Consider the following 12,561-nt stretch of genomic DNA (forward strand, 5'->3'; position numbering starts at 1 on the left):
AACAAAATACACCTTTATTTCCAAATAATATATTGTCACCATACTTTGTACTAGGGACATAATTCAAATCTTGTGATAGCCAGGACAAATTGGCAGATAAAATGTGTGGGTTTTATGTACAGTAGCAGTGTTTATATTAAAACTATAGGGGATGAAATTGGAGAAAGTGTATTTTTTCCTTGTTGTTCTCTTTAAAATGCATAGAAAAAGAAATGACCGAAAACAAATATCAACCCCAAAAAGCCTAATTGGTGGTGAAATAAACAAGCTATAGATCATGTCACTGTGATTAGTACAGACTAACCAGCAAGCTCATGGTGAACCAGAACTCGGAGTGTGTGAGGGGCTACAATGGTCCTAAAAGTCCCCTTACTAAAATGCTAAGAAAAACAAAAGTTTGCTTAAATATTTTGTGATTAGTAGTGATTAAGCTATTGGCAAATGAAAGGGATGAGAACTTAAAGGTGAAAATCACTCTTGTCCCTTAGGGTAAAAACCGCTTTGGGGTGAAGTGGTTGAAGGATACCCGAAGTGACATGTGACCTGATGATAGACATGGGTATGTGCAGTGCCTAGCACACAAATAACTATGTTGTGTTCCTTTTTTTTTTGCTCTGCCTGAAAGAGTTAAATATCAGGTATGTAAGTGGCTGACTCTTGCTCTCTGAAGCCATTTTCTGCTAGGAAAATGTTTTATAGTTGGAATTTATTATCAGGTCCAAAACCTGCCAGATTTGTACTCAAAGTAAGAGACAGCAACATAGGAGAAAAGTAATTTATGTTCCTTTTTACTATGGGAGATATGTATTTCTTAAATTATGTATTTTAACTTTTACTAGTGACCGTGGTCCTTTAAATTGAATGGAATATGTACGATAAATGCTTTGCCTGAACTGAGGTTTTACGTGTGTCAACGACAAAGGTCTGGCCAGTTTGTACCTGTGTCAGTATGTAGCTCCGCTGCGCTTCCTCCATCTTGATCAAACTGGCATTAATGTAATCATTGTCTTCTCTGTGTAGCTTTATCCGGCTGTGATCGACTGAAAGACAAACACAGGGACCATCAATTACACAAATAAACTTAACTGCAGCAAAATGTTATTCTTATTCAGAACCAGTTCAATCTAGAAGACAAAATCTAGCACATTATGAAAGCAACTGAAAAGGTCAGGCAAGATAGCTGTTGCATAAGGTAATAGAAGTGTGCTGTGTGTTCCTGGCTGAACAGCAGGGAGTACATCGCGGGGTAGGTATGGGTAAGTGCCCCTCAGCTGCCCATTGCTGCTGCTGCACAACATTACTGGTCTGAGGCTTGTTCAGAAAGTGATGCAATACATTTCTCAGAAAATATTTTTGCAAGTGTGTAAAACTTGCTCACAATGCAAACATATGTTCTCTTTGCCCATTCTATCTTTCCACATAACCCTCATGAATGTCTATGGCCTCATGCCTGTGCCAGCTCTAGCCCTATTTGCCTAACCCTGACCTAGCTGCTTGCTTCTCAAGCTGCACCTAAAGTGTCATGTAGGAGGAGGAGATGAACACAAATATACACTAGCAAACTTAAATACGAACTGTAGGGAAAATAATGTAATGAAGATTTTATTTTTTATTATTATTTTTTTAACAAAATGTACAGATTATTTAGACAGTGTTTGCTCTTTGTAACATATTTCCCCTGATTTACATTAAGAAATTTATCCCAAGAGGCAACATTACTTTAACTTTAGTCCTGTCAGGTGATATCTGAGGAATGTTTGTTTCTGAGAGTTACGAAGCAAATACAAACCCGGACTATATCTGGAATATATAAGGAAGTGTTTCTGATGCTGAAACCAGAATAATTTACCATAAATGTGGGCATCCTGAATAATTTACTACAATCTAGACAAAGCCTTACCTAAAGGCTCTGTACTATTTTACGTATTAGCTTGAGCCGGGATTCAAAGCCTGGCAGCAGTCTTACCAGTACACTATCCAGCTGATCTATAAGTCATTGGCTGAGGTGTGTATACGCTGGAACAGATGCATTGGTGAAAGATCTGGTTTGATGCAACAACTCATCAGAGCACAGGCGTTTGCAATTTTTGTTCTGCTCCTTAACCTTCCGGTTCAGTCATGTGTCCAGCCCCATTTCTGCAGGCTTAGTGTATTTACAACTCACCTTCCACTGCTGATCCCCTGCAGCCTCTATTACCTTCCTCTCCCGGCATCCATTGCGTTGGTAACAGCACCCCCTATCTCCTCCCCCCCCCCTGCCAATGACGTGACCGCATGTCATCACATAACATTGGCTGTTACCAATGTCACAGAAGCCGGGACAAAAAGGAAATGGGGGCTGCGGGGGATCGGCAGCTGCGGGGGATCGGCGGCAGAAGGTGAGTTGTAAATACACTAGGTTTACTCCCCCCGCCGTTGGGCACCTACCTATCTAACCCTTACTTGGGGCGCCTACCTATCTAACCTATACTGGGGGAACCTATCTAACCTATACTGGGGGAACCTACCTATCTAACCTATACTGGGGGAACCTACCTATCTAACCTATACTGGGGGCCCCTACCTATCTAACCTATACTGGGGGCCCCTACCTATCTAACCTATAGTGGGGGCCCCTACCTATCTAACCTATAGTGGGGGCCCCTACCTATCTAACCTATAGTGGGGGCCCCTACCTATCTAACCTATACTGGGGGCCCCTACCTATCTAACCTATACTGGAGGCCCCTACCTATCTAACCTATACTGGGGGCCCCTACCTATCTAACCTATACTGGGGGCCCTTACCTATCTAACCTATACTGGGGGCCCCTACCTATCTAACCTATACTGGGGGCCCTTACCTATCTAACCTATACTGGGGGCCCCTACCTATCTAACCTATACTGGGGGCCCCTACCTATCTAACCTATACTGGGGGCCCCTACCTATCTAACCTAAACTGGGGGCACCTACCTATCTAACCTATACTGGTGGCAACTATATGGGCTACCCTATACTGGAGGCACCTACCTATCTAACCTATTCTGGTGGCAACTATACGGGCTACCCTACACTGGATGCACCTAGCTAGCTAACCTACTGGGGGCACCTACCTATCTAACCTATACTGGGGGCAACTATGCCTGGCTACCTATGCTTTGGGGCACCTAAAGCTAGCTAACTATACTGGGGGCAAATAAATCTGGCCCTGGGTGCAATTTAGCCTAAAAACTGCCCTGCGTGTGCCGCACTGATGTCCCTCTGCCTGCCTCCTTAGCCACAGAACGCATCATTAGCCTCCAGGTAAGTGTGACATCTGTACAGAACTGGGCCCCGAGTATTTAGAACTTGCCTATATTCCTATTGTCCATCTCTCTGCAGACATGTAAAGACAGACTTGTAATATGAGGTCAGAGAATTTGTGCATGGCTATGACTAACAATCCTGACAGCAAGGAACAGTTAGACGAGTTGGTCTGATGTTTACCATTACTCTGTATGGGAGCTGAATAAACCCTAAAGAGCAGTGAACAGGAGACAGTCTCCCTGCAATACTGTAAAAGTCCTGTAAACTCTGATGGGAAAACTGCTGCCAGGATGTATGCTCTGTTGCTGCTAAAAAGGACTCCAGTCTTATCTGCCGACAGACCTTAAAACAATCAAGTTGTAGAGTTGTGCTGGAACGCAGAAACGGCTTGCAGTCCAAGCTCAGGAGCACTCTGGAGACATTTGTGTTTTTGTGACTTCCCAGTGACCAGGGTTCCCTGCTCCAGCAATCTTGTCCTAGTCAGCAGAGGTCTGGTCAGAACTGCTCCATCTCCTGCAGTTTCGAGCCAGGACTGGAAACTGCGTCTCAAGTCCAGCACTACTTTGTAGCCTCATTCATAAGAGTCTCAAATACCATATCAAAACAAGCAAGACCAGCCTCATTTTACACAAACACAGGTCAAAAAACTTAGCATTAAAACTGCTGCCAACAGTTCAACTGAGCTGTAAAGAAAAGATTAACTTTGGTTGAAGAGTGAACATAAAACACTGGAAGCTATTCGCAGTAGAATGTAACAAAAAATTATTTTACTTTTCAGTTTGTCAGTATGCTTCGTCAGACATAGCAGAGAATTCCCAACCCATGCTTACATACAGCCCTGATAGCATACACCAAATGGTGAACGCCACAACCAGATCTCCCGCTGATAACTGTGCTCTACTGCTGACAAGCTGCACTGACTTCTGTTCTAGAGATCCCGCTCAACTAGCCCACTTGTCTCAGTAGCAACCCCCCAAAACACACATTGGGCATGATTCACAAAGCATTTTCACCTATTTTCCTCTGTTTTCACCTTATCTATGTTACATTTTTAAGCTCTCAAAGGTAAGAAAAATAATATTGAAATTAAGTCAATCAGGAACAACTTACTTTGAGTGATTATTTTGCTTGTAAATGTGTTGAAAGGGTATTTTTTATTAAAAAGTTGATAAGTCATTTATGAGAAGTTTTGTGAAAAGAGCCCATTAAGGAGGTTTTAAACATTTTTTTGCGTTGTGGTGGGGATGTGATGTCCCTGCTGCATCCCACCACAGCGCAAAAAATGACAAACCTATGACCCTGCGGCACAGTGAGCGGACAAGGTCATATGCATAGCACTGCCTCCTGCTGGGCAGGAAGTAAGTCACTGGTATTCCCGTTCGTTTGCGCATGCGCACTACGACGGACCACGCTCCTTTTGATTAAATTCCTGTGCCACCGTTTACGCCAATGAATTCCGCCGTGGTCATACAGTAAAACGCTGCAGACACTGCATCAGCTCAGTGGAAATTGGGAAGCTTCCAGCGCAACGCCACACTGTAAGTTTGGTAGGCCCCATACACTTTCATTGCCATTGCATTACTCTGCAGCAAAGCAGAGATGTCGCGAATATAGAATTTTCTATTTGCCAACAGCTTTGCAAAGTTTCTCAAACAAATTGCAAACCATCTGTTCGCGGCGAGCTCCATTGACTTGTATGGCAGTCGAATGGCCGCTGACTAACGGTTAATAGCTAAGCTACATGCTAGAAACACCAAATTTGGAGGGGAGGTGAACAGGGACAGTGGACAAAAGGTAACAATTTTCAAAAATACCTTATAGTTTTTGAGAAAATGGATTTTAACGTTTCAATGGAAAAAAAGTATACATTTAAATGCAGTAAATGACAGATAATGTAGCCAACCTAACGGGAGTGTAAATTTACATATATAAAAAAAAAAAGAGGGCAAAGAATTTTCTGACGGGGTTCCCAGGGGGGCTGTACAAAACCCCTCTGGAGCCACATCGCTTTGGCCAGGGATCGCTATACATCCACAGTATGGCTGTATAGCGACCCCTGGCATCTTTTCCTACTTTTCTAACCTTTTTTTTTTTTTTTTAAATGTTCAGAGGGTGGGAAATAAAAAAACAAACAAAAAAAAACACGAAGTGGGGTCCCCCATACTGAGCCTTTTTACCCCCTTGTCACCATGCAGGCTGGGATAGCCAGAATGTGGAGCCCCGGACGAGTGGGGCTTCGCACCCTGAGCTATACCAGCCCGCATGGTCCATGGTATGGGGGGGCTCCAGGGGAGAGGGATAGCCATGCCTTCCCCTCCCCCCTGGAGCCCTTGTCCCCTTGTCCAATCCATGGACAAGGGGCTCTTCCTCACCTCTGGTGCCCCAGGAGGAGGTGGGGGTTGCCGATTCCCAGACGAGGGGAGGGGGTGTTTGCAGGAATATGGCGGACGGTGTAACTGTCATAGAATCAAAAATCTATTTATTTTTATCTGGTAAACAAGTAATAAGAATGCTAACCAGGCAACCCTAAAGTTCAAATCACTATTTTTCTTGTTGATAAATGATCATTCCCCAGATTACCTCACTTATTTGGTACACAAAAAATTTGGTACACAAAAAAGTTGCAGGGCATGCTGGGTTGTAATTTTTTTTGTTTCTCTACTTCCCCTCAGACTTAACTAATGCAGCATGATTGGCTGAAGCCAATTTCCATAAATGGTTAAACGAAATAAAAATACAACGAGAAGTGTCCTTTATTGTTCTTAACCTCCTTAGCAGTAACCCCGAGCTCAGCCGCCGTGGAGGATATCTCAGCCCCTGGTGGGGCGATTCCTGTCCTGTAAATTGCTGTACGCGCAGCCAGCACTTTGCTAGCTGCGCGTCAAGCTCGAACGCCGCCGCTCTGCCGCGGAAGAGGGCCCTCCCGCCAGAGCCCTGCGCAGCCCGGACCAATCAGTCCCGGGCAGCGCAAAGGGCTGGATCGGATGGGTCTGACGTCAGGACGTCGGCTGACGTCCATGACGTCATTCCGATCGTCGCCATGGCGACAGGAGAAGCCAAACAGGAGATCGCGTTCTATACGCGATCTCCTGTTTACTTTTGTGGCCGGCGGCGAACGGACTAGAGGGACACATGCGTCCTCTAGTGGTGTTTTATGTAGCTACCACTCAGGTAGCTACATGAAACAAAAACAAAACAAAAAAAAAAGTGCAATGCAGCCTCCTTGGCGCCAGGGGGCAGCGCAGCTCTTTATTTTTTTTTTGTTTAATCATGTAGCTAGCCTAGCACTAGCTACATGATAGCCGCTATGCAGCGGCATCCCCCCACCCCCTCCAATCGCCTCCGGGGGGGGGGGGGGGTGGTGGCTCAGCGGGTAGCGGCGCCGATCAGGAAGTACACGCAGCTAGAAAAGTGCTAGCTGGGTGTACAAAAAAAAAATTATTCAAATCGGCCCAGCAGGGCCTGAGAAATCCCCCTGCGCGGCATAGCCCGACCTGAGGGCGGGCTTACCGCCAGGGAGGTTAACCAGAAATACTTACCTGTACCTTTTAAAAAAAAATTCCCACGCCAATATCCTCGGAAAAGGTCCCACTCCAATATCTTCTATCGTGCGACCTTCTTGTTATATTGATTGAAGATCCCCGCCTGCCGCAGCCACACACCGCCGACAGCTCTGCTATATTAACCACTTGATGACCACAGTGCTGTCCCCACTTAAAGACCAGGCCATTTTTTGAAGTGCTGGGCTGTGCAGGCTTTTCAGCCTCCTGCACAGCCCAGCTAAGGAGCAAGCGATCGGATTCACCTCCTTTTTTTTTGTCCCTAAGGGGACATGCCGATGGAGGGGTCTGATCGCTGTGGCAGTTTGTTGTTGTTTTTTTCTGCAGCCTCTAATGAGGCTCTCTCTCCCTCCCTCCTCTTCCCTCCCCTCCGTGCAGACAATTGGAACAGGACGGCGATCCGTCCTGTTCCGCCTCTCATAGGCATCAGCCTATGAGAGGATGGCTCTCCCCGGCCAATCAGAGGCGGGGGATTGCCGATCTCGTACAGCTCTGCGGCCCCCGGCAGCGCTGTACGCTTGTAAACAAAAGGGATTTCTTTCCCCTTACGTTTACAAGCAGACTGCTAGCCACGATCGGCGGCTAGCAGGCTATTCAAGGAACTCCGCTCTGTGAATGGGCAGGGAACTATCGTGCAAGCGCGCGGCCGTTCCCTGGGAACCTGCAGCCCCAGGACTTAACGCCAATTGGCGTTAGGCGGTTCTGGGGCTGCTGCCGCGGTCACGCCCATTGGCGTGAGGCGGTAGTTAAGTATAGCAGAGCTGCGTCACTCTGTCCCCCGCAGCTCCCGGCTCCACTCTCCACCACGCACCGATAGCGCCCACCTATGCTGTCACCCTTGAGCACCTACAGCACATCAGGTGTGGTGAGCGGGGAAGAGAGTAGAGCATAGCAGTGTTTCTAGCATGTAGGGAGGCTTTGCTAATAACCGTTAAAGTCGTCGGCCGCTCGCCTTCCATTAATGTCTATGGGAAAAATGTGAACGCTATTTTTTTTTCAAAAAAAATCCTGCTCGCCAGCAAACTGTTCGGGCCATCTCTAATAGAGGCGGTCATATTTATTTCCCTTTAAACAATTCGAAATACCTCACTGTACCGCTGATACTCTACCTGAGACAAAAAAAAATAAAAAATTATAAATACCTGGGCTTCCTCTGGCCCCTTTCAGTCCTCTCATGCTGCCTTGATCCTATACTGGCTGTCCAGGTATATCTTCCAATAGCCGCCTGTTGCCACATACTGCGCAGTCCTTCCATGCAATTTCCGTTGCCAGGAGCATTCAGCGCAGTTGCAAAACTCTCCCGTTGTCAGGAGCGCAAGGGGGGTACACGTGCGGCCAAGCTGCACAGTACGTGGGCGACTAGAGTATTTATCTGGGCAGCCAGCAGACGATCAAAGCAGCCCGGGAGGATGGCAAGGGAGCCAACAGCCTGAAGTCTGATTTCATTAGCTGCCTGCTTATTTCAGGTGCATGATTCAGACACTACTGGCTGGATAGTGTACTGGTTAAGGGCACCGCCTTTGACATGGGAGCCCAAAGTTCAAATCAGTACCTATTCAGTAAGGAGTTCAGGGCAAGACTCCCCAACACTGCAGGGTGGCCTCTTGAGTGTGTCCCAGTAGCTGCAGCTCTCAAGAGCTTTGAGTCCGACAGGAGAAAAGGGCTATACAAATGTTCGCATTCGTATTACTATTACTGCAGCCCAAGAGATCAGCAGGAGAGCCAGGCAACTGGTATTGTTCAAAAGGAAACAAATATGGCAGCCTCCATATGTTTCTCACCTCAGGTTTCTTTTAAGTACAGGTCATTAGTTTGCCTTAACATATGAAAGTACCATATGGATATAGAGCTATATTTCTTTAATCCCTACAGGATAATATATTGATTTGTGAACCAGTAGATGATTCAAGTCCAGGGTTTTCTATCTCTGGCAATACACAGTGACGACGTGATGTGACAATAGGAGAGCTGGAGAAGAGACATATGCTGTCCTCGGAAATGTGCAACTCAACAATGTCACACTCATGAGACTGTCGCTCTGGCATCCTCACGGGACTCTGAAGTTTACAAAGCTCTGTTCATATAGAGAACTTGGAATGTCTCCTGTTTCCTGTTCTTCAGCAATACGCATTGCAAAGACTTCAGAGACGGTTTATTTACGTCCCTGTCTGAACTCAAAGCCAGGGTGAGTCTAAAGTACAACTCCAGACCCAGCAGCATGAAGAGCAAGTTACTATCACTACTGGCTTCACCAACTGGTACGAGTTTAGAATTAAAAGGATATGGAGGATGACATATTTGTATCATTTTAAGCAATACCAGTTGCTTGGCTGTCCTGCTGATCCTCTGCCTCTAATACTTCCCTAGACCCTGAACAAGCATAGAGCAGATCAGATATTTGACATTGTCAGATATGACAGGATTAGCTGCATGGTTGTTTCTGGTATTTTTCAGACACTACTGCAGCCAAATAGACCAGCATGGCTGCCAGGCAATGTATTGGTTCAAAAGAAATAAACATGGAAGCCTCCGTATATTTCTTGCTTCAGGTTACCTTTAAACGACAAGATGAGGAATACACAGCTTTACTTACCTGGGGCTTCCTCCAGCCCCTAGAAGTATATGTGTTCCTTGGCACAGTTCCGCTGTGCTCCATGGTCCCGCTGTCAGCCCCGTAATGGATCACCGACCCAATGAGTCTGCAGCTTCTGTGCATGCCTCTAGCGATCCCATTGCCGGGAGTGTTCTGCACATGCGCATTGCTACTGCACATAAGCAAAACCCTCCGGCATTGGAAGCACGCCTGCAAGAGGTGGTGATCCACTACAGGACTGACAGCAGAACCCTGGTGCAAAGCAGTACTGCGGCAAGGGACACACAGACTTCTAGTTGGAAAAAGCCCCAGGTAAGTAAAGCTGTGTATTCTTTCTTCACCTCGGATGTCCTTTAGCTATCTGCCCATAAATTGCGGATTCCTACCAAAGAGGAGAACCTCTACTAGTTTCAGGTGACAATCTACTGAGTGTGCAGATATTCCCCGATATTAGCATTTTCCTCATCGGCAGACCAAGCAGGAAAAATCATATTCAACTGACTGCATAAGCTGCATGCTCATTTCAGGTGTACGATTCCCTTGCTCTGCTGTTGCTTTGGCGGCAAAGCTCTGTGAGCCCATCAGGAGCTGATTTCATTGGCTTCTGACCCCATGATTACTATGAGCCAATCCTATCGGCTCACACTGATGACAGGGCCAGGAGCCAATGAAACCTGCTCCTGACCAGCTCACAGAGCTCTGCAGTCATAGAGACGGTAGAGCGAGGGGCCTGCGGAGATGGGTGAGCAGTGTTGACTGGTGAGTCAGTGCGGTGATTCGTTGGTAAGCCTTGTTTTTTGGTACCAGCAGTCTCATGTCCTTGAGGGGGCAGTGACTACTGATACAGAAGTCGTTAAGCACTGTCCCACTGCGATACAAATGTTGTGATGATGTATGAATGAATGTGTATCATGTATATAGTCAATCTGTATATTATAGTCTGATACTTCTCCAAAAAGAAGTGATTGAATACTGGACAGTTCAAGCAGCATAAGTGAGAACAACAGAAGGCTCCTGTCTCTCAGTGTGAGGGAGGGCAAAGGTTAAGGTATATTTGGAACTATAGACAGAGTCACACAGTAAAGGGAAGCATTCTTATGTTTCCATGACTTGGTAAAATACGTAATGGTCAACGTGTATTTGGACTACGTGCTGGAGAACTGCACTTTGTTAGCATTGGCACTATTAACTGGATGGATGAACAGTTCATTCAATGGTAGTACAAAATGGTACATAAGACTGGAGAAAACCGGCATTCAGGAGAGCTTCAGCAATGGGTAGCCGAGCTGCGTGATCCTGGGATCTGGATATCTCTGTATAAGCTCAAGACTGAAAACTAGGTGCTCTCCAGTCCATCGAGCACAGATGAGGCAATATCTGGTAAATCTACATTGATTCTGTTCTCTATTTCCATTGATGATTAACAATTTACTTGGATGTATGGATTAGCAATGTTCTTTTAAATAGATCAAAGCCTAAAAACTGAAGATATTTGTATACCTAATTGGTGATTAGGTAATACGCCCACATAGATAGCAACTTTTATATCATGTGACTATTGAACACACAAAGGATTCATAGGCCTTAATTCACTAAGGGAAGTTCGGTAAAATAATTTAGGTCAGTAAAATACCCCATTTGGTATTTTACACTTTTTTCCAAATTCACTAAGATTTCCCATATGTTGTAGAAATTTGGTAATTTACCCCCCTCCCCCCCAAAAAAAAAAAATCCTTCAACTCACTAAGCCCTGCTCAGTAAGTCTCACCAGCTTTGGAGCAGGTCAGACAGGAAGCTGCGAGTCTTCCCACAAGTGGGGTGCACAAGTCGGAGATTTTGTGCCCGCTGCCCTCCTTCCTAGCCGCTATCCCCTCCAGGCTACCTGCGGGCAACTTATGGGGGGGGGGGGGTGTTTGAGGTCCACAAAGTTTATGTTAAGGAGAGGAGCAGGCAGTAGGCAATTCGGTTCTCCTTCCGTTTTTGCGTGCAAAGTAACCTGTGTGTAGGGAGATCCGTTTTTTGTGTTGCCTTTCACTACCCCTCCGTGTATCCGTGGTCCGTGAAATCCGTACTCTCTGTTTAGTTCTGCAAACCGGATACCGCGGTTCCTTTTTTCAAAGTGTGTGAAGATGGACGCTATTTTAACACCGATATCCGTTGCTCCGGTTTTGGCCCAAGCCAAAAAAACGAAGCCACGGATATGTTTTTTTTAAACAAGAGTGAACCCGACCCTCGCCACATGGAGAGTGTGAGCTACCAGCTGATCAGATTTACCGAATGCTTTAAACTTTGTGAATTGCAGTTTCTTGACCTCTTGAGGTATTTACAGCAGTCAGTAATTTGCCTCACTAGTGGGTAATTTAAATTTTCTGTGTGGTAATAGGTTTAGTGACTTAGCATTTAGCAAGGTGATCAGTAAAATCAGCGGTTTTCGTAGGCCATTAAACAGTAACTGTCAGTAAAAAGTGAGCGTCACTATAAAGTGACCCATCAGCAGAAAATGACATTCAGTACAATTATTTATGGCATTACCTATCCCTGGCTACCTACACTACGGCCACCTACTACTGGGGTGGGGGCACATTATTTAATGTAAGGGGGGGCCAGGTCTAAATAATTGTATAATACCGTAATACTATCATACTGTGGTATTTTTTTTACCATTATAAAGTGCAATTTCATACCGTTGCAAGTTGTGTGCAATAAAATCTCTACCCGTTGCAATCATGAACATTTTACACTTTCAAATAAAAACAGAGCCAGTTATTTTTAGCCGGGGCGACAAGTGAAAGTAGCGAGTACTCACAAGGACTGACGTCTCTGTAGCGATTGCGGGTTTTGTTGTCAGGCAGTCGGGCCACTTTGCAAGGGAAGTCGCTGGCTTCATGTCGGATTTCCTGCAAGACAGAAGGACGGGAAGCAGTTGAGGTCTCCAGTTGCGTTGGCTGCCAGCGATAAAACGCTCGGACATTTCCCCCCTCCATCCAATGTGCTTTCTTTGGCAGGGAGGCCTCTGATGGTTTTGGCAAGGCCAACTCGGAAAAGAGATTACGTTCAAACAAGGATTATTTTGGGTAACACTAGATATTCCTGACATGGAGGAGAAAGATCATTATCGCT

General features: G+C 45.8%; 2 protein-coding genes across 2 annotated transcripts in view; one reads left to right on the forward strand and one right to left on the reverse strand.

The window, feature by feature from the left end:
* Positions 1-12,561, forward strand: part of RIPOR3 (RIPOR family member 3) — a 562,255-nt gene that overhangs the window by 358,726 nt on the left and 190,968 nt on the right. The gene's annotated exons all lie outside the window — the stretch shown is intronic.
* The window catches only part of PTPN1 (protein tyrosine phosphatase non-receptor type 1), a 157,954-nt gene that overhangs the window by 32,143 nt on the left and 113,250 nt on the right, over positions 1-12,561 (reverse strand). The window contains exons 2-3 of the mRNA XM_068264144.1: positions 12,248-12,338; positions 940-1,040 (exon numbers count right to left, since the gene is read on the reverse strand). Coding sequence (XP_068120245.1) covers positions 940-1,040; positions 12,248-12,338 — 192 coding nt within the window. The remainder of the gene's footprint in view (positions 1-939; positions 1,041-12,247; positions 12,339-12,561) is intronic.

This window comes from Hyperolius riggenbachi, chromosome 12 (assembly GCF_040937935.1).
Source record: "Hyperolius riggenbachi isolate aHypRig1 chromosome 12, aHypRig1.pri, whole genome shotgun sequence".
NCBI lineage: Eukaryota > Metazoa > Chordata > Amphibia > Anura > Hyperoliidae > Hyperolius > Hyperolius riggenbachi.